The 23513-nt window shown below is 34.0% G+C and overlaps 1 protein-coding gene across 1 annotated transcript in view; it reads right to left on the minus strand.

Moving 5' to 3' along the window:
* LOC129228512 (muscle-specific protein 300 kDa-like) overlaps positions 1-23513 on the minus strand; it is a 143514-nt gene that overhangs the window by 53238 nt on the left and 66763 nt on the right. The window contains exon 2 of the mRNA XM_054863195.1: positions 10381-10533. Coding sequence (XP_054719170.1) covers positions 10381-10533 — 153 coding nt within the window. The remainder of the gene's footprint in view (positions 1-10380; positions 10534-23513) is intronic.

The raw sequence follows: 23513 nt of genomic DNA on the forward strand, positions 1-23513 counted from the left end.
AAGAGTAAACTTATCTGAGGTACTATACGTCAAAATAGCTTCCAATTGTAAAAAACTTCAAAATATTTACAAGATGGAAAAGGATTGAAATCCCAAACAGGGAAGCGATTTTTCGCGATGTTGCAAATCGAACGAATGTTCAGAAAATAGCATTAGTAAAGTACTTTATTAAAAGTTTTAAGCACAATCCGATGATTTTCGAAAGAATTTAAGCACCAAGAAACTTTTTCAAGGTTTTCAAGCATTTGAAAATGAACTTTTTTTTTTCAAGCACTTTTCAAGGTTTTTCAAGGGCGTACGAACCCTGTATTCAGACTTTGCTGTCACTTAATTTAGTCAATACAAATCGAACAGAGTCTGCCTTCTGAAAAACACTATTTTTAAATTTTCGGACATTTAATGCTGTAAATCATAAAATATTTTTCTGTTCTTTACATTCAGAGAGTGTGTTGATGCTATCATTTATAATGTTATATTTTCTAGATTCATTTTTACTGAGAATGAAGATAATTTTGACAGCAGACGATACTTAAACAAAATATAATTTGCCGTAGAATAAAAAATGAAACGTGTGGTTTTTTTTGCATAAAAGAATGTATGCGCTAAAAACGATTTTTAAAATGTCTTGTGAAAAACGCAGTAATATGATTTTTTTTTTTTTTTTTTTTTTGCACAATGCATAAAAATTTACCGTTTTTATGCATTTATATGTAATGTATTAAATGTCAAAAGGGGCCAAAATTAGCGATTACATATGCACATATGCAAAAGACGGTTTTGTAATATGTATGTGCAAAAGTAAATAATTAATTAAATAAATAAATAAAACTAAAGTAAACAAATAGGGTTTTTAAAGAAATATTTTTAATTTTTCGAATTGAAAAATGGGTAATATTGCTAAACTTGAACATAAGTTATTAATTGTCAAATAAGTACGCATGAGAAACTTTCTAAGAGTTATTTCTTTTACTTAAAATTAAAAAAAAATGATATGAGGGTAATGTAATGGTACCCCAAATTAGTTTATATAGGATTTCGATTGCATCGTAAACAGAGTTGTGTATATAAGGACTATTTATTAACAAGAGGATAGAAAATTTTTATTAAAAAAAACATATTATTTATGGAAGTTTATTATTTTTTAAATAACTTCACTAAAATTAGATTTGATAAAGCTGTCAAGCTAAGAAAACTTGGAGAATGATTTCTGAACACCATTGTAAATTTAATATTGGAGTATTCTATTATACAATTTTTAAAGTGAACAGTGCAATATTATCACGCATGATTATTGTAAATAAATGTTTAAACTAAAGGGGAAAAAATATAAAATAAATAATAATAAAAAAAAACCAGAACTTCTCTCGAAATAATTTGTTTTTGACTGTGATTGCAAAGATGATCGCTAAAGTCAGTAAAGACTTCTGTAGGGAAACTTAAACAAGTTCATATGTTAGAGGGTTTCAAGTTCTAGATGGATTATGAAATAAATCTGTTTTTCAGAGAAAATCCGCGTAGATTTTCAAACGTTATCTGAAAGTCTTGTCTGCCTGAAAACTGTTTGTTGACGTAAATGCCGAATTTTTAGACATTTCTTCCGAAAAGAAGACGTTAATGACATCACATTATTTGTCATAGAAACGAACATATGCATTTCCATTACAGCCCACTATCCCTTCCCCTCAATACAACGATCCGAATCCAGGAAACTTGATTTCCAACGAGATGTACCATGAATGCCCACAGAGTACATGTCCTAAGGTTCCGATACAAATCTCAGCAATGTATTGTGTAACTTAACAACTAGATAATGTCGGCCCCGCTTCATCGAATATTGACGGTTGTAAGAACTATTATTTGATTAAGTGGGGAAGTTTTCTGTACCTTTTTAAATAAATAACATTTGTTTTAATCAATCAATAACTATATGCTGTCTGACCACGGATTGTATAGAAAGACAAACATCCGTTTTACAGCCGGAAATGGACGAATCCATTTTTTTTTTACCGATGTCAGCTTTTGCAGAAGCAGAATCTCCTTCAAATGAGCGGAATAACCGCATCAAATTTTTACTTTTCCCCCTTATTCACATAGATTCGTCTTATCTGGACATTTGAAAATTCCATGCAATCCGTGGTTGGACAGTAAAGGAAATAATTAATGTTTTTGGAAAAAAGTTTTTGAATTAATCTAAATAAACGACAAGATACAGTTGGCTCTCTGTTTAACGACTTTCAAGGGACCACAAAAAATCGTGCTAAGTAGAAACCGTCCTTAAATAGAATGCTTTTAACAATATAATAAACCATCTGGGACCGTGAAAAGCCGTCGTTCGAGTTTTTTATGTTTCATGGTTCCTTCTTTAATTTAAAATTTAATAACTATCCTAATAAATGATTCAGTTAAGTTTGAATTAAAATTTGCAATTACGGTAACTTTGAATGAATCTTTTGATGTGGTTTCATTTATTTCGCAAATCTTTTTCAGTTTTACTTGAACTTTTAATGTACTTACTGGCTTTTGCTATGTATTTGACCCACTATTTCAAACTTGAATGTAATTTTAAATCCCACTTTTAATGCTTAATTTTGTTAGAAATTCATGTTGGCTCGCAAAACATGTAAACCACGTCAAGATAACGGAAATCAGTGAAGAAAAGCGCAGTTAACGTGCAGTGCAAATTAACGTGTACGTGGTTTCGTCTAAATTTACATTGGATTAGAAAAAAAAAAAAAAAACGAGCGATCGATTCATTAATCTCACACCTCAGGACGGAGAAGTCACATGGGGACGCCACCCAAGACAGTGAGTGGTAACTGTCCTGCGGAGAAGTTCCTTCTTTGACCGTGTCATGCCCACTTGGAGGTCACCACACTAACCGATAATGGAAATCAGTGAAGAAGGACGCGGCTAATCCCCAGCGAGATCCCCTGCTGATCAGGGCGGATCCAAGTGAAGGGTGGTCAAGTATTGGGTCTGTCCGCCGCATTCTCCTTTGCGGCGAGGCCCTTTACTAGCGCACACTACCCGATCAGTCCATCATTGGGATGAGATTTCATCGAACCACTCGGTATCCCCCCGGGATTCGAACCCGGGACCAGCTGTGCGAGAGCCATCGGCTTAAACCACCATACACTGGCTGGATACAACTATATTGGGTTTTAACTCGTATATAAACTTAACAATTGGAAAAAAAGTGCAGGTAACTGAGTGACAACAATAGTAAAATATGTTCATTGTTGCATTTCAGATAATACGTTGTCTTTAAAATTATTCTTTCTTTGATAGACAACACGATAGATGGCGCCACTGGCAAAGGTAGTTCCCATTATTTGATACTTTTTTTCCCGCAGGATTGCCAACTTAGGGGCTTTACCCCTAGATTTTTGGGGAAAATTTTAGAATGGGTTTTTTTTAGGGGGATAAAATTTTTAGAGTTAAATTTAGGGGTTTAAATTTTAGGGTTTTATCAGGTAAAAGTGTAGTTTTTAACCTTTGGGAATGCAATGTTCGACTGTGTTTTTTTTTTTTTTTTTTTTTTCAATTTTTTGAGGCTTTTTGAACCATTTGTTTTGATCAGAAATGACATAAAAATGAAAAAAAAAAAAAAGCCTTAACTCACTCAGCATTGAAAATAGCAATGGCCACTTGATCTTTTAATTTGCCATATGTGGCGTCACAGTAAAAGATTACGTGATTTCATGACGTCACTTGAATCAATCCAATCGCATTTAGGGGCTTTTAGTGGTTTTATGAGTTGAGTTTAGGGGGAAACATTTTTAGGAGTTGTCAACCCTGGTTTCCCGGGTTAGATAATCGAGTTATAATAAGTGGAGGGCGAAGTGGCAAGTCTTTCCCAGTGTTATCAGAAGGGCTAGCTTTACCATTGCGAGTCGAGATGTATGATTTAGGTGGTTAATCACTCTTTTAGGCACACTATTTTTTTTTAAACACAATATTCGTCTTAATCAAGCTTTTTTATTGTATTGTACGATTGTAGTAAATCGAAAGTACCTAACTGAGAATGAGTTAAAATTGTCTGTATAACTTTGGGCATTCTCAAAATAATTACACAGAATTTATAATTTTTCCTTTTTTAAAATCAGCACATTTGGTTTCTTTTAAGTGTTTTTTCTTTTTTTTTTTCTTTTTTTGAGTAATCACGATTGCTTATTGCTTTCATTTGACTTTTTTTTTCACGTCCTATCATTTTATTTTCCCACCGCCACCCTCCGCACCATCACCGTCGACTGGCTCCTCACGATGCTGCTCCTATAGCGAAAGCCGTCTCCAGGTTGCATACATGTCCTGTACACACGCGCATACATACACAACTACACACACACGCACACATACACACACATACACCTACACACACATACACACACGCATACATACAGACACCTACACATACACACACACACAAAAACATACACACAACTACCCACACATGCATGCCTGCACACAGACACAAACACATATGCCTACACATACATACACATACCCTCCTCCCCTCCCCCACACACATTCATACACACAACTACCCACACACTTATGCCAGCACACAGACACAAACACACATGCCTACACACACATACACATACCCCTACACACATACCCCCCCCACACACAAACACACACGCCTACATACACACACTCGTGATTGCGAAAAACATAATTTGAATTCAAGATGTCAAAATTCAAATTAATTTTTCTTTTTTTTTTTTTAAACTTTGTGTGTATATTTTTGTCAGGTAATGCGTAATGCCAGGAGCATACCAATGGGAGGTCACTGGACTACCGCAAGTTTACTCCGACCTGCCAAAAAATTTCCTGGTTCGGCAAATTTTCTCTGCCGTTTCAGCAAATTTGGAGACATAATTGCAATTTTAAATGACCAAATAATCCCTTTTCATTAGACGTACCTATGTCAAGGGCGGATCCAGGCTCCGGTTAAGGGGGGGGGGGGTTACGACATGCTCGTCAAAAAAAGGGGGTTTCTTCGGTCTAAATCGTAGTTTTACCATATTTCGTTATGTATGAAGAATCTGAAAACGTTGGTATTGAAATCTTGTGCTTGTTTCTTACTTACCAACAAATCGTTGTTGCATTATTAGCATATATAAAACAAAAAATACAGTATGCTACTAAGAAAACTATGTATATTCTAAATGTTACAAATTTTAAACTTTGTGGAGGCCTGAATTTTCTAATTTGAATTAGGAGCAGCAGCAGTCATTTCTGTTGGTCAACGCACTAGATTATACTAAAATGAAAATGAAAAAATTATGAAACGAACAAGAATTTCAAATTGTACAAATACCATACTGAATAGTCAGTAGCAGATTTTAGGGGAAGTCCAGGGGGTTCAGGCCCCTCCCAAAGGAATAAATTAATGCAACTATTCCATTTAATTTTTTAATTGACTTCTCTTTACTCTCCCTTGACCCACACTTGCCCCCCCCCCCCCATAATTTTGTGCTTGTATATAATTTAAATTTGTTCACAAACTGGGTGGTCCTCAATTTCTCCTTCGAAAAATTCAGTTACAGGAAGATTAAAAAGGCCCTGTTGTGTAATGTTTGGTCTGGCTAGGGGGGGGGGGTCATGACCCCCCCCCCCCCCCATTGGATCCGCGCTTGCGTTAAATATAGAAAGTCGTTAAGTAGAGCGTCGTTAAACAGAGAGCCAACTGTAGTTCAATAGTTTAGTACGTGTGAAAATTATAAAAAGTGACTTACAACTTTGTTTTGCCATCTGTTTTCACTACATTATTTTTTGAAAAAAGTCCATAATAGTGGATAGCTTGTTCAAGGTCTTTTAAAAACGCTTTTTCTGAAACTCTTTTTTTCTCCTCCTCGTCTACTGCATTTTACATTTAAGTTTTATCAATTTATTATCGTCTTAAATATGTATATTTCTTTGTTGTTATTTAATTTAATTATCGACTGTGGTATCTACTGTTCTTTTCTTTATAATGGCAAAGACAAAAGAAATTTGATAGAACAGTAGAAATATATTGATAGAATATGAATGTTGTTTTTCTCGCCCATTGTCGGCAAAAACTATTACTTTGTTTTTCCGTCAATAATATTTCCTGCTCAATTTATTTCTGGACAATTCCACGGTGTCGGACGTAAAAATTGCACGAAATTTGCTTAAAAAAACAAGTAATTTTGCTGGTATGCAATTTTGTAACTGATCAAAATATTTTTTTTTAAATACTTAACCCATGTGTGTAGAATTATTAACCATAAAAAGAATTTTTGACACAAAATTTTTATTTAGACAAAAAAAAAAAAAAAAAATCAAATTTTGGTGTCGGACGTATGAGCTGAATCTGAAAAATGAGACTTGCAAAACTAAAATCTATGATTCAGGTCAATGGCTTAATCCATAACATTGTAACTACTTTTAAGCCAAAGAACAATGATGAAAGATAAATAACACATTAAAAAAATTTTAATTTTGGAAGTAGTAAGACTTGAAATATGGAATTTGGTACTGGTGTCGGACGTAAAATCTTGGTGTCGGACGTAATATGTACAAAATTACATGGTGTCGGACGTAAATAAAAGTTTTAAATACCAAGTTAAATGAATTTTATTTTTGTTTTGAATCTCATATAATATGGTAAAGGACAATAAATGAGATATATTACAATATTGCTTTAAATATTTTCATTAAATGCGAATTGTCCCCTACTTCCTATTGGGATGGGCGGAGAAATTTTTTTAAAGATATTTTCTTTCAAGTAAAAGATTTTATCCTCCTCCTTAGGCCATTTAAATTGACCTTCTGCCCTATGCATCACAGAGACTTCAATCTCTTCAAAATTTAATTGAGTGATGCATCTCCTGGGTAACGTACAGACTCATACCGAACGATAACAGAGTCATTCACTTTAAGATTTGAAATACAATCCATATCTTCAAATTCGTCGGAGACATCACTGTCAAACATTTCTTCTGTAAAACAGCATAACAGTCTTAAACGTTTTTGAAGAAGAGGTGTCTGAAATACAAATTTTATTGGACGAAATCGCTTTGAAGCAGTTATTTGCACGGATTGAATATTTGGAACTGAAAGGATTTTATCCCAATATTGGAGCAAAGTTGCGGAATCCTGCAGGATTTCTTCAGATGATATGTAGTGTACATGCACGTCTTTAATTAATGACGAAGCCACTGATGCATACTCTTGCGGTGTACTGAAGAACACCTTTCCAGCTCTTACATTCCTCCAGACAGTTATTTTTATTGTACCACCTATGCCATCGACAACCCCTTTCCTATGGGACGTTGCAAAAAAATTCCAGATTAGTTTCATATTGCACTTCTGTTCAAATAAATATAAGTTGGAAAATAAACATCTTTGTTTAAATTGTGAACTGGGCCCATCTGAGAATATTTGAATGTTTTGAATACTTGGGTAGTTGGCTTTAAGGTAATCTAAAAGGTAACTTACAAATTTATGTACAGTGCTTTTAGTTTGATCTAAAGTATCGGAAATAATGGCAAAACTTTGAGTGATTTCTTTGGAAATCCATGCGTGAGCTGTGAAGACTGTGGCTTGGCCATGTGCCCAATGTGCTGATTGAATTTCATTTTGCTGTAATATTGCAGCGTTTTCAGAAAAATCTAGCTGCATTATAACATTTTCACCATTGACTTGAGATTTTAACTGCTCAAAAGTCTGAGCTTGCTCTCGTTTAACAAACGTGTGAAGGAGAAAATTTCTTTTCTGTTTTACAAGTTCCCCAAAAGCCTCTCTGTATGTACTAAGTAATTCTACTTTTGACATTTTATCATCACCTTTTTGCCACTGAAAATATCGTATTGGGGTAGATTGGATGTCTGCTTTTGGTGAATTTTATTAACCTCATTATTTTGTCTCAAGCGAATTTTATTAACTGATTTACTACACGTTCAACACTGAACTTTGTGGAGTTGAGTTGAGATGTTTGAAAAAAAATGTATATACATAATTCTTTTTAAGTTCACTTCTTCTAGAAAAAAATATTTTGTAAAAAATTGGATGAGTAATGGTTGATCTATTTCCTGGTTCATTATTAAGAAGAAATCTTTTAAAGGAAGAACAACTATTAATAAAGACATTTTTAATGACTACAATGCAAATAAATGAGATTACTGCAGTCCCTCACCTCCTCTGTTTGAATTTAAAGAAATCCCATAGCTAGAACTACATATTAAATTTTAAAATTTTGGTGTCGTTCGTAATGCGGTATCGGACGTAATTTTTATCTTACGTCCGACACCATGAAAAAACAAAAAACTATTACTTTGAATTTTGATTGGATTGCACATTTTCAATAGTAACTGATGTTCTGATTTGCTGGTAAAATGTTTTGTAAAATATTCCATCCAATTTTACACAGCACAAACATTTAGGTAATTTGGTGTCGGACGTAATTTCATCAAAGTGCCTATTATAAATAGGCTTCTACAGAAAAAAAAAACCATTTAGGTCTCCTTTTTTATGCTACATTTGTTCTACAGTGTTGTGGGAAGCATATGAAACAGTTACAATTTAAAAAATATTGCAATTATAGCTTAAAATACTAAGTTCAATAAGATATCAAAAAATGAGTTGTGGCAGCGTGTCGATTATACCTTTGTTTAAAGGCTTGTAACTCTCAAATGATTAAAATCTTGTGATAATTTGTGTTATTTTCTTATACTGCAATTCATAAGCTTCAAAATGATACCTAATTTGTGAGAAAAATATGATTTTGAAAAATTGGTCATCAGTTCCCCATTTCTGTGGAATTGTCCTTCTAATTTATTCGAAAAAAATTACGAAAATAGTTGGGAAAGCTGATCAATATTATTCGATTATCCAGGGTTCATCTTCAACAGGGGAAATATCCGATTAAGCGGGAATCTTGAACATTGCGTCTACGAGGAAATATTCGGTTCCGGGAGGTTTTATTCGTATAAGCGGGGTATTCGTTTATCGGTACCCGATTAAGCGGAGCTGACAGTATATAGAAAACATAGTTCCCCAACCACCCCATCTTTATCACAACAGCAACAAACGAACAACTAAGGAAAGAGGGTAACAAAAAGGGGGAGATATATCTTGTTCGTTGATTAAACATATTTTTCCATCAAGGGAAAAAATATGCTTTTAGCAGTTTGTTGCGAGCGAGACAGTTTCCATCGACAGTGACAAAATGGAGGCCACAGGGGCTGTTACCCCCCCCCCCCCCCCGATGATACAATTCTGAATTTTCTATAATTTCCTCTATTTTTTCTTTTTAATCTTTGCATAGTAAAACAAGTGCAATCCAAATTTTTCTCCGGAGGGGGGGGGGGGGACTGTTGATCTACTCCGGGGCAACATTGCCCTCCCTCCCCCGGAGAGATGCTTGAAAGAAACAGTGCTAATAAAACAGTTAAGTTACCGGATCGAGTTCAGCATTGTCACATTAAAACCTTTCCTTGCATGTTAAACATTACCAAATCACATCATCAAATCATCATGCCGTGGCGCGAGTTTCATTGTTGAAACAAGCGCGTTACTCGATCATCGGCTATTATATATTAATATATGAAGATAACACCTCAAAGCTATAAACATAAACTAACTCTACTGATGAATTATGTTCTGATCAGCCAAATGAGCTTGAACAAGTTGAAATTCAGGGGTGCCCACCTGGGGTGGTGAGGAAGGTGTCATGGCGCAGGCTGCGCCATTGAAATTGGGAGGGGGGTGTTTTGAGAGGTATTTTCTCATTTTTGGGGAGGGGGCTCTTGCTTTTTTTGGAGGGGGTCTTTCGCGACATTTAGGGGGGCTGCGCCCTTGCGGTTAGGGGGGTGGGCACCCCTGTGAGATTATCCTTTTTTGAATTTAAAAAAATATATTTTGCTATAGTTAGATTCACAGTAAAAAAGAGAGTTACCCATTCTGTAGGTCAAATAGAATGCAAAGCTGGATTTACAGAGTTTGAAATAAGTTTTTTTTTTAAACAAAAAAGTATAAGTAATATGCTTAATTAACCTGTTTTTCTAGAAAAAATGACAAAAGTGTAGTAGATAAGAATGAATGTGTTCAGATGCCACATCCTCAGAGCTACAACAACTCTAATGTTTGCATTTGACTTTTCAGGTTCTGACATTATTATCAATCAACGATTGAACAATCAACAATGATTGTTCGATAGCTCGATACAGCATCTGAAGCAAAATTACAGCACAGAAAACTGATAAAATATTTCCAGTGCTATTATGTTTTCGCAAGCATGCCAAATTCTTCAACAATGATTGTTCGATTGCTCGATAAAACATTTGAAGCAAAATTACGGTACAGAGAACTGATGAAATGTTTATGTTTCTGTAAGCATGGCAAATTCTTTACCTTTATCGTTTCCCTGAGAAGAAAGATCTCTTTGGTCATGTGTTCTTTCTCGTTGTACAAAGCTTCTAGATGTTGTTGGACTTCTGCGTCCGGATTGCGCATGTGTGCAAGTCTCAGCTCTTCCTCTAACTGACGAATCAGGGCCGACTGTTTCTGAAACAAAGGACTGTTTCATTACGCTGAATATTAATTAGGCACAATAATAATTAATTAATAGTCATTTTTATTCATCGCGATTTCGAAATGTAAACACGCATACTAAAGAAACTTTGCAAATTAGCAACACTTACCTGCAGTGTTCAGTGAAATTCATGATAAAAACAGATTATTAGTGAACGATCTCTTACGGTGCGATGCCTATTAAAGAATAATTGAAATGTGATTCAGTAGGTCGCCAATAGCTTTTTAAGCTTTTATGATATTCAACAGTCATTTTTTCATAAGATGTCAAATCTATTTGGCTATGAAAAATTGAAAGCTTTAAACTTTTATCTTTCGCAGAGAAATTAATTGCTTAAAACGTTCATATTTCATCCAATTTTTTGTTTCAAGTTTTAGTATAATGGATCTCTTGAATGCTGTAAGGTTTTCTGAAAGTTTGGTAAGCCAGGATAGGAGACTCTTCGTGTTATGTGCCAAAAACATGAGAAAAAAATTGATATTTTAGAAAGAAATGCTTTTATCTACGTGAATATAAGTGACACTTTCATGAAAATCCATACAATTATTGCACATATTAAGCAAACTTATTGCCGAACTTTCCAGTTTATTCCATGCTCTTTACTATGAAGGATGATCAAAAATCGATTTTGATTTCTTCAATTTGCTTTTGGTTCCCTAAATGCATCGGTGATAAATTTTTTATCGAAAAATGACAGCTTGAGCATACATTCTATAGGATGTAAGTTACAGAGCAATTGTTCTCTTACTGATCGAGAAATTTGTAAAAATGTGAATGGGTTGTTTCCTTCAGTCAAAAGTAGTACTTTTAGTCACTGAAATTGATAGAATAAGCAAAAAATTAAAAATAAATAAATAAATAAATAAATAAATAAATAAAATGAACAATAGTAGTAATAATAATAACATGGACCCAGAAAATTCTTTCATTTTCCCAACATTTATTTTTTAATTAATTTTTCAAACTGTTCGATTTTTCAAATAAGGCGTCGTTTTGATGACGTCACAAATGATACTCTTTGGCGCATCTTTGTACCGCGTTTCCACGTTATGATAATAAAGAAGTGAATTAAAATTGCACTCTACGTTTGCTATCAACCATATCGTTGCCAATACACGTGAGTAAAGATGCGAATTAAATATTTTGCTCTGTAAATGGCAACACAGAATGGCATTTCATCATTTGTCATGTCATTGGCAAGAAATGTAAACAATGAAAGCGCACCGATTTAAGTATTTTTTTTTTTAATATTAAATTTAAACAAATTATTTAAAAAAATAGTTAGATCCTATGTTTTTAAGCATGTTCTTTCAGAAAAAAATACTTTTAAAATTTTGGAAACTACCCCATTTCGGCAAGTGGTGCAGTTTTTTTTTTTTTTTTTTAAATCTTTTTTGGCTGAAAGTGAAAACTTTTATGTCATCCAGAACATTTTATCCTAGAAATATTTTATTATAAAAAATGATTTTAATGCTTTAATTGAGCTCAGATTACACATTTGAATTGCGATATACACCGCACTGCAGTGCTAATCTAAAATCTTGGAAGAAACAGGAACTCTCAAGAATGCTACAAGTCGTTGCTTTAATTAGTTTCGTTGCAAGAATCGCTAAATTTCGTTTTTCCCTTCCTTTCTAGCCTACTTTCCCAGTAAGTCAGAAAAAGAAGAAAAAAGCATGAAAGAAGGCTTAATGCATCTTAAAAATATCGCGAAAAACAAAAACAAAAAAAAGGTCAAAAATAAATAAAATAATTTAATAAATATCGAAAAATTAACAAGAAGTTTCGTCTAGAACTAAACGAGCCTACTTTCTCGTATACCCATACTACTTTCTTGTACCTGATCAATATTCTCAAAAATAGCTAAAATCGCAAATTGTTTCCAAACAAATTTTTTTAAATATTTCAAGCTGATTTCTAGGAACAAAATATTCCTTACTCATCTAAAAAAGAAAAAAAAAAAAACGAACAAATAAAATAGCAGCACCTTTTAAACAAAGCAGCTAATACACTTTTTCCTATTAAAAAAAATTCTTTAACAGCTCTCAAAACGAAAAAATAATAATTAAAATTAATAAGCTCATTAAAATAAATTCATCACATCCAAAAAAAAAAAAAATCGTTTATTTTTCCCCTGTTGCCAAAAATAATTTTTTAAATGAATTAATGCACTTACCACGATAAATAAAAACAATTAAATGTCAACTTACAAAAATAATTTTCATTGTCAAAAAAAAAAAAAAAAATCGTCTACGCATATCTTTATGTAGAAACATAAATGACTTTGAGTTTATTCGCCGAAAACTGAATACCTAAATTAAAACTTTAGCGTGAAAATAAAAACAAGTCATATCAACAATAATTATTTCACATTTAAAACCATAGCTGCGGAGTCGGAGTGAATCTCATTTTGGGATAAAGGAGTCGGAGTCAAATATCCAAGAATCGGAGTCAATCATTTGTCCTCCGTGTATAAATTTTTGCCAAAGCTACGAAGTCAGAGTCGAAGTCGGGGAGTCGGAGTCCGATTAATTGTCGAGCACAGGAGTCGGAGTCAGAGTCAGGTGCCCATAAATTCCCGGAGTCGGAGTCAGGAGTTTGGCGTCAAGAGCTATTTCCAACAAAAGTTGTTTGAAGTAAATCCGCCTTCAAGTACGGAATCTACATTGACTTTCAGTTTCCCCGTAGGCGCTAATGTTAAGGGGTTTGAACTGTTCAAAATTGAACGGAAAATTGTTCAAATCAGAAAGATATTTTATATACAAGCTTTTCATCAAAAGCTTTTTCCTACAAAGTTTGTTTGACGCAATTTCGCCTCACAGTTCGGAATTACCCTGAATTTCCCCGTAGGCGCTAATGTTAAGTTTTTTTGAACTGTTCAAAATTGAACAAAAAATAGTTCAAATCAAAAAGTGTAATATGGGAATGAGGTGTCCTCGTCGAGAACTTTCGAACAAAAAAGTTTGTTTGAATCGGACTATTTATTCAAAAGTTATTAGGGGGGGGGATAGACAGACAGACCGACAGACATTTTTCCCCATCTCAATACCCTACTTTCCAATTTTTAATTTTTCGATATTTATTTAATTATTTTATTTATTTTTGACTTTTTTTTTGTTTTTCGCGATATTTTTAAGATGCATTAAACCTTCTCTCATGTTTTTTTCTTCTTTTTCTGACTTTTACTGGGAAAGTAGGCTAAAAATTGGAAAGTAGGGTATTGAAATGGGAAAAAATGTCTGTCGGTCCGTCTGTCTGTCCCCCCCCCCCTAATAACTTTTGAATGAATAGTCCGATTCGAACAAACTTTTTTTTGTTCGAAAGATCTCGGCAAGAAAACCTCATTCCCATATTTCCCTTTTTGATTTGACCTATTTTTTGTTCAATTTTGAACAGTTTAAAAAACTTAACATTAGCGCCTACGGGGAAATTCAAGGCAATTCCGAACTCCGAGGCGAATTTGCTTCAAACAAACGTGTAGGAAAAAGCTTTTGATGAAAAACTTGTATATAAAATATCTTTTTGATTTGAACAATTTTCCGTTCAATTTTGAACAGTTCAAATCCCTTAACATTAGCGCCTACGGGGAAACTGAAAGTCAATGTAGATTCCGTACTTGAAGGCGGATTTACTTCAAACAAATTTTGTTGGAAATAGCTCTTGACGCCAAACTCCCGACTCCGACTCCTGTGCCCGACAATTAATCGGACTCCAACTCCCCGACTTCGACTCTGACTTCGTAGCTTTGGCAAAAATTTATACACGGAGGACAAATGACTGACTCCGATTCTTGGATATTCGACTCTGACTCCTTTATCTCAAAATGAGATTGACTCCGGCTCCGCAGCTATGGTTTTAACTGTGAAATAATTATTGTTGATATGACTTGTTTTTATTTTCACGCTAAAGTTTTAATTTAGGTATTCAGTTTTCAGCGAATAAACGCGAAGTCATTTATGTTTCTACATAAAGATATGCGTAGACGATTTTTTTTTTTGACAATGAAAATTATTTCCTTAAGTTGACATTTTATTGTTTTTATTTATTTTGGTTAGTGCATTAATTCATTTAAAAAATTATTTTTGGCAATGGCGGATAAAGAAACAATTTTTTTTTTTTTTTTGATACGATGTACAGTGGCTCCCAAAAGTGTTCGTACACCTATGACTTTCAATGAAATAAGCCCTTATGCGCTGGTTAGAATTAATATTTCGGAATAAGTATTTACTTAAAAGATCTATGATCTATTTTTAACAAAACTACATGAACATTTTCAATAAAACATTCAAAACTTATTTTTTTTTTAAATCAAAAACTAAAAAGTGCCGGAAATTATATCTCACAAAAGTCTTCGTACACTTTGAAAAAATGTCAAACAATTATTAAATAATCTAACTTTTTACAAAATTATTATTTAGTAGAACATCATGCAGCATTAACAACAGCTTTTAAACGTCTGGGAATAGATTTCACTGTTTTTTCTTTCTTTTTTTATGCAATTTCTGAGTAAGTGTTCAGCCGTTCTGGCAATATTTTGTAAAAAACTACTGTGTTTTATTCAGAATGGCATAGGAATGGTGTGAAAAAAAAAAAAATTGGACTTCATATTCGAATTCAATTTTGCGTTATTTTAGTTTTACTACAAAATTTCAAGGTGTACGAACACTTTTGGGAGCCACTGTATTTATTTTAATGAGCTTATTAATTTCAATTATTATTTTTTCGTTTTGAAAGCTGTTAAAGTTTTTTTTTTAATGGAAAAAAGTGTATTAGTTGCTTTGTTTAAAAGGTGCTGCTATTTTATTTGTTCGTTTTTTTATTTCTTTAAATTTTATTTTTATTTATTTATTTATTTATTTTACACATCTATTTTTTTTAGATGAGTGAGGAATATTTTATTCCTAGAAATCAGTTTAAAATACTTAAAAAAATATGTTGGAAAAAATTTGCGATTTTAGCTATTTTTGAGAATATTGATCAGGTAATAGAAAATAGTATGGGTATATTGGAAAGTAGGCTCGTTTAGTTCTAGACAGAACTTCTTGTTTTCAGATAAAAAAGATTTTGTGTTAGAAAATTGCTCTCAAAAATTAATTATTCATTTTAGAAACGTAGTTTTAAAGTTGAATAGAATATGTTTCATAAGTGTTTCTTTTAAAAAGAAGCAGTTAAATTAGTTCAGTTTTTTCGCCTCGTCAAAGGTTTTGTGGTTCACAACTGCTCAGAAAAATGTATTGTTTATTCTCGAAGTTAAATAGAATAAGTGTCATGAATTTTTAAAAGAAAATAAGAATCAGCAGAAATAGTTTTCCTTAGCCCTCCTCCCCCACACACAAAAAGGGATAATTTGTGGTGAACTTAACATCGATTTTTTAAAATCTCAACGTATAATTGCCTCAAAACATTTCTAAATGTTCACTTCAGTGTACTGCGTCACTACTTTCACTGCAGCAAGAGGGTTATTGTAAGATAAACAGCTTTACATATTTCATTGCGGTTTAAAACTGATAGACGCGGCAGTGGGGCTTAACGTGGTAAGTTGATTTGCTTCAAGATCAGTGAAGCGATGCAGAATAGAAAAGTTCAATGTTCTGAAATTTATTTCCCGGAAACTGAAGTTTATCTGTTGCAACCTTCGATTGCAAAAACTTTATTTGTAGAAAGAAATAAAAAAATTTCTATTTGAGAGTCATATACAGTAGGGTGCATCAAACCCCCCTCCGGAAACAAATTGCTTTGTACCTAGTCTAAAAATGTTCTATTACCCTTAAAACTTCTCCATATCAAATATTTTTGTTTTCCTAATAATTTTAGGTGGTCCACGCCCACTTTGAAATTTCAGATTTTCCGCCAAAAACGACTAAAATCAGTATTTTTCATAATTAATTCTTTCAAATTTTAATTATTTAAGTCTTAATATTCAGTAAGAATTAATTAGGTAAGTGTAAAAGGCAAAATGGATCATAAAATCATTTAATTTCAATAATTAATACGGCTTTTGGGCTTTTTAATCTGCCTCTCCGCCGATTACAGCGAAATTAACTTTTGCTATAATTATGTAGCAACATTGAATAGTGACTACAACTTCAACTCTGTTTACAAAACAGTGCATTATCTGCTTTTGCCAACTTGTAGTTTTTTCTTTAACTCATTTTTTTACTTTTAATTTTGAGTCATTACTTAACTTTTATTTTGTTTATTTTTCTTTTCATTCTAATTTGAAAACATTAGTCTAAATTTTTAAGTGTTCTATTTTGCTTGATTTTACTTCTGGTTTTGGTTTGGAAACTCATGCCTTGATTTAACTTAGTTTTTGTTCTGATTGCACAATGGACACAAGATCGTCGTCGCATATTTTTGGTCTTGGCGGCAAGATAAACAGTGACGATTCAAAAAAAAAAAAAAAATGGCTCTAAGCTTCCTACTAACTTGCAAGTTTTAAGATGCATGATGTATCATGTTGAAGAAGGTTCTCTTGAAAACAGAACTAAATGGGAATCTTCAAGACTAGTCTTATCACAGGTAAAAATCTTTTACGAAAAAGCAAATATTCCTATGATTAGTGAGCTAAAAGCCTGTCAAAAAATTATTAAACTTCTTGATGACAATGCTAAGTTGAGGGCTATACCCTTTAATCGAAGATCTTCGCTCACCACTGTGCAAAAAGTAAAACAAATGGAAAATAAACTAGCCTTAACATTTCAGTTGTGGCCTGCTAATGTAGAAGAACTAATGAAGAACAAAGAAGATATTTTCTTTCTTCAGTCAATGAAAAGTGATCGTATGGCAACTTTTGGATCATATGATAAAACTCTTGGAGATAAAGTAAAAAGACGAGAAACACGGTTGCACCAGCAGGAAATAAGAAAAGCAAAGATAAATAATAAAACCAGTTTGGATTCATCATTAAATGACAGTCTTGCTTCATCTGATTCTGATGAACAAAACAGAACAAATGACATAGAAGGTGCTGGTTTTGAAGGACCCTCGACAAGTTCTAAAAGCCATCATCCCAATAAGAGAACAGGAACAAGTTTATTCATCCCACATGATGTAATGAAGAAACCTAATCTTGTTTCACTTGCAACACGCTTAAATATGAGTCCAGCACAACAGGCAGCTTATACAAAGGCACTAGTTACAGAACTAGGAGGTGAGACATCTGCCATAGCGGCATCTTATGCAACAACAGATAGATCAAGAAGGGAAGTTGCAATGGAAATTTCAGGAGCCTGTAAAGAGCAGTGGTGCTTTCCTGAGCAAGCAACTTTGCATTGGGACTCAAAGCTCACAACCAAATTGTCCAATAAATATAAAATGGAAGAACGTCTCACCATCGTCGTTGGAGATGTCCACCAGCAAAAAATTCTTGGTGTGCCAGCATATCCTCTAGGAACTGATGGCAAATGTGGTTCAATCATTGCCAATTTAATATATGAGCATCTCATTTCTTGGAACTGCACACAAACAGTTGTAAACATGACATTTGATACAACTTCATCGAACACAGGCCATAATACTGCCGCCTGCGTCAGTGTGCAAAAGAAGCTAGGACGTGCACTTCTTTAGTCAGCTTGTCAACATCATATAGGCGAAATCATTTTGACCCATGTATTTGATGATTTAAAAATAGAGGCTTCAAAGTCTCCAGATATATCCCTGTTTAAACGATTCCGTGATAATTTCGATCATCTTGATCTTGATCATAGCCAGTTGACTCCACATGTCACAAAATCACTGAATGAAGAAGCAAAACACATAGCTACTGGTCTTAAAACTAATGCAATCGAGACAGCAAAATGTGCCTTAAATTCTGAACAATGTAGAGATGATTACATGGAGTTTGCAAAACTTTGTATACTATACCTAGAGTCTACGAATATAACACAAGAAACAAAGTTGAATCGCCCAGGAGCCTTACACAAAGCACGGTGGATGGCTAAACTTTTATACACAATTAAGATCTGTCTTCTTGAGAAACAAATAACACAACTACCTGCAGGCACTATAGCTTCAAAGCAACAGATTATAAAACTGCGCGACTTTGCAAATTTTGCCACTCTTATATACAGCTCTTGGTGGATAACCTGTAATTCTGCCATAAATGCTCCTTGGAATGATTTCCAAATGCTTCGCTCTCTAATAGAATATAAAGTTGTAAAATACCCACCATATCCGACAGTGCAATCATAGTGCCTTTGCAAGTCACTATTGGTATCTTACAGAAGAGATGGTGCCACTTGCTCTGTGGTGCAACAAAGTTCCGGCACAAGAACAAAAAGCCATGGCTAATGCACTGCTAGCTACGAAACCAAGTTTTACCAATACTGGTTTTAAGTTGAAAGGTAGATATGGCATGGGTTTTGGGAAACCGAAATTTTCAAAAAATGTCAACATCAGTACAAAGCTTTCTGATTTAATTGGAGCAGATTCTTGGTTTTTGTTTCCTTGTTGGAATTGGACCCTGATTTTTTAAAAGAAGAAGTTTCAGTATGGCCAAATAATACATCCTACATCGCAGCCTTTACGAAGTTAAAAGCACTAAATGTTATCAACGACTGTGCAGAACGTGGGGTCAAGCTTAGTAATGACTTCATCAAGTCCTCAAAGTCTGAAGATCACTACCAGCATGTTGTGCAAGTTGTTGAACAAGATCGACAAAAGCGAAAAAATCTAAGAAAATGACTCAAAAATTTAAATGAATCAAGAATGAGTGCTGACAAGAATTAAAATAAAGATCAAAAGCAATTAGTGCATGTACATCTGTTCTTTTGTTGCATCCTAAATAACTCGAATGTTTATATGTTTGTTGAAATAGATATTTATTTCTTTTTTCCTCATTAATGCTGTTTTTTTATCATTTTTTTTTTAATTTTGGAGGACCGGTGGACCACATAGATATTATTCAAAACTCATGAAACTTTATGTTCATACTTTTTTTGGCATTTGGAACAAAAATAACATAGGTACAAACAATTTCTAGAAAGTTTTTTGAAACATGGGGGGGTTTGATGCACCCTAATATACAGTCAACTCTCGATAACTCCAAGTTCTAAGGAACCGGCTAAAACGTTCGAGTGTTTGGTAGCTTGAGCTATGGGAAGTTTCCACAGCGGTCTCAAGAATTTGCGACCCGATGAAAACTTCGAGATAAAGAAATATTCGAGTTATAAGCTTCGAGTTATCGAGATTCTTTTGTACTTGTCACACGGTAAATCGACGACTCACGAACTTCATTGTAATATCCCTAAATTAGTAAGAAAATCTTCTACGGAAAAAATAAAATTTGCTCTTTTCATTTTTACTGTGAAGTGAAGAGTACTAAAAATGATTCTTCAATTCGAAAAATACTGAAAAAAAAAAAAATGTTGCAGTCAAATCTATCACGTTGGACAATCCCTTAAGTTACTGATACTTGATAAACGCCTATTATGTGTCATAAAATTTCCCTGACTTTGAACATAATCATCGTGGACAGATCATGTATACTTTTTTAGACATTAAGATCACTCATAAAGGGTGGACAAATCCTGTCTAAAGTATAAAGGGATTCATACGACAGGGTTCAACAAACAATTATTATTTCTTAGTATGTTCAGAAAAACATCTGTCCTGAAAGAAACTCTGCCAGTGAAACAGTTTGTTACCGGATCGAGTTCAGCCTTGTCAGAATAAAGCCTTTCCCAGCATGTTAAACATTACCAAAACATATTATCGCATTATCACGCCGTGGCGCGAGTTTCATTGTTGACACTCGCGAGTTACTCGATCATTGGTTATTATAAATATGAAGATTCTCTCCCTTTATTAATTTATTAAACTCCTCCTCCTTTATCCTATTCGGTTTTTTGAATTACTTATTCCTAAAACAGATCTCTAAGAGATGTTTGATGTTTATTTCATTGTTTCATACATTCTGAAATATCTCTTCACATTCCAAACAAACACAGAGCAGAAATCAACTAATAAATAAAAATCCCTATCCTTCACCAGCTCTTCCCAAGCGCCATTTATCAGGATCCCTCCAGCGTCGAATCTACTCGTTATCATTAGAAACTGTGTTTATTCACTTAGTGAAATCGAATGAGTGCTTTGGAAAGTCTTCATTTGGCTGCCTTCCAGCTCTGTGCGGTCGCCAAAACGGCCGCAATTAATGTCCAATTCGATGGTTTTCTAGTATGGGCGAGGTTCATAAGAGCCAAGATCTCAAGATTTTTTGGTGCTTTAAAAGAGCCGCGACTCATTAATTAAGGAAGCAGGCGATTTTTCACACCTAAAAAAACTTGTGTGGAAATAAATTTCATAATTTAATTAGAAAATTTTATGAATCAGTTTCAGAGCGAATTCATGCCACCAAATACCTATTGAGAGCAAGTGGTGTACTTGCTTAAAAATCAAAATTTGAAATTTTTCCTGGACGTCAGCGGCGAGTGAAAGCAAATTTGCATTTGTGAAAGCATTTTTTCTAATAGTCACTTTTTTTGTTCACCCCTCCCCCCCCTCAAAAAAAACTAATCAACAAACGAGATTTTAAATTGCTACTAAAACATAAAAATAATCATTCTGAAGATGAATTTAATGATAACACAATGAAGTTGAAGACTGACAACGAGTGCGTGGCAAATAATGCTAGTGTTTGAAGTCGCCACGTGGAGAGTGGTAACCGCTAATATTAATCGTTAACGTGTGCTTAAATCCATAGGTCTATAAGTCCTTTGAAAAACAGTCGCTATCAGTTACCATGGGTGCAGTGTCTGGAAACTTTCTCTCCCTTTCCTATGCCTAAATGAGGAGGTAGTGCTGAGATCTATCGAGGCCAAAGTTGTATCCCTCCCTGTTTGGGGGTCTGAGCTGTATCCTATTGCCTTATACATAAAAACTCTCTAAATTGTCTACTTGTATTTTAAATGCTTTGTACAGTTAGTTAAGTGGATGCGGTGCAAAGTGGAATGGACAAGTGAAATAGTTCATTTCATTTACTTATTCAATCCTGTATCAAATCACTTATGTATTCACTTATTTATTGTTTCACTAACATATCTTCATTTAATCATTCCCTTATTTATTCAAATACAAATGTGACGACCAGCAACAGGCTCTGGGCCCAGCTAGGCAGGTCCTTGTCAATTTACAATCCCCAGTGAAGATCAATGGCCCTCTTAAAACTATCTACTCCCTTGCTCATTACCACCTCTTCCGGTAAGCTGTTCCAAAGTTCCACTACCCTGCTAAAATAACAATTTTTCCTAATATCCAAGTTGGCCTGAGATTTGAATAGCTCAAAACAATGACCCCTCCTCCTGCTTTCGGTGCAAAAATTTAATACATTAACATCATTTATTTTGATAAATTTAAACAACTAATTCATGTCCACTCTGATCCTCCTTTGCTCCAGGCTATACATATTAAACCTATTAAGTCTAGTATCATAATCTAAATCTGAAAGTCCCCTTACTTGTCTAGTTACCCTTCTTTGAACCCTTTCCAATACACAAATATCTTTCCTCAGATAAGGCGACCAGAACTGCACAGCATACTCCAAATGGGATCTTACTAAATTCCTATGTAAAGGCAAAATAACCTTCTTAGATTTGTTTGACATAGATCTATTGATAAACCCAAGCATTCTGTCGGCGTTGTTACTAGCAATGCTGCACTGTTGACTAAACTTGAAGTCCTGATTTATTAAGATAACCAGATCAATAACATTTTCTGCCTGACTAATGATTGAACTCTGTAAACGATAACTCGTAAGCTTATTTCCATGACCTAAGTGTAGCACTTGACATTTCCCTACATTAACTGCCATACCCCACCTATCCGTCCACTTAGTAATATAATCTAAATCCTCTTGGAGCTGTTTAAACTGTTCCTACTTTTCTACAATCCCCACAACTTTTACATCATCAGAAAAAAAATTCATGCTTAAAGAAATATTCTCATTGATGTCATTCACAAAAATAATAAACAAGGGAGGTCCTAAAGCTGAACCCTGCTTAAAACATCACTCCATTTAGAATGATTTCCCCTCACAACTACTCTTTGTTTCCTTCCAGTCAGCCAATTTCTAACCCAAAGTAAAGTTTTTCATCCTATTCCTATATCAGCTAATTTGCTGAGAAGAGCAACATGCGGTACCTTACCAAAAGCTTTTTGAAAATCAATATAAACACACTTTTTGTTATCTAAAGCCAAGGTAACCGTGTCGTAGAAATGCAATAAATTAGTAGCACACGATTTACCTTTCCTGATCCCATGCTGCAAACTAGTCAACAGACTATTAGTCTCTAAGAAATTCATAATATTAATTGTGATCTAAGTTTCGAAAATCTTACAAACCACTGAAGTCAGACTTACAGGTCTATAATTCCCAGCATTACCTTTGGATCCTTTCTTGAAGAGCGGCGTTATGTTAGCCAGTTTCCAGTCCTCTGGCACTGTCCCTGAGTTATAAGAAGCATTGAAAATATTTAAAATAACATCCAGTAATTCCTCTGCACATTCAACTAAAATTTTTGGATAAATATTATCTGGTCCCGGAGCTTTAGTTGATTTAATTGTTTTCAAATGAAATAGAACCTCCTCCCTGGAAAACACACAATCTTCAAGCTGCATAATAGCTTGTGTCTTGCTAGTGTCAACTGTTGAAATACAGTTATTGTTAAACACACTCTAAAAAAAGTAATTAAGAACATTTGCAATATCCCTATCGTTTTGGATAAAATTTCCATGCTCATCAACCAATGGCTTAATTTGACTTTAATTGACTAATTAATGTTATCTGCTAGCCTTTGCTCCAATTCCCTTTTCCGAAATCCGTACCAAATACTTAAAATTTCGTCTTGCTTTACAATACTGGACCCTATCCGCACTCTGACCAGTTTCCTTAAACTGACGAAAAGCTGCTTGTTTATAATTTAGAGTTTCTTTAATCTCCCTGGAAAACTCCATG

This window comes from Uloborus diversus, chromosome 1, assembly GCF_026930045.1.
Source record: "Uloborus diversus isolate 005 chromosome 1, Udiv.v.3.1, whole genome shotgun sequence".
Classification (NCBI taxonomy): Eukaryota; Metazoa; Arthropoda; class Arachnida; order Araneae; family Uloboridae; genus Uloborus; species Uloborus diversus.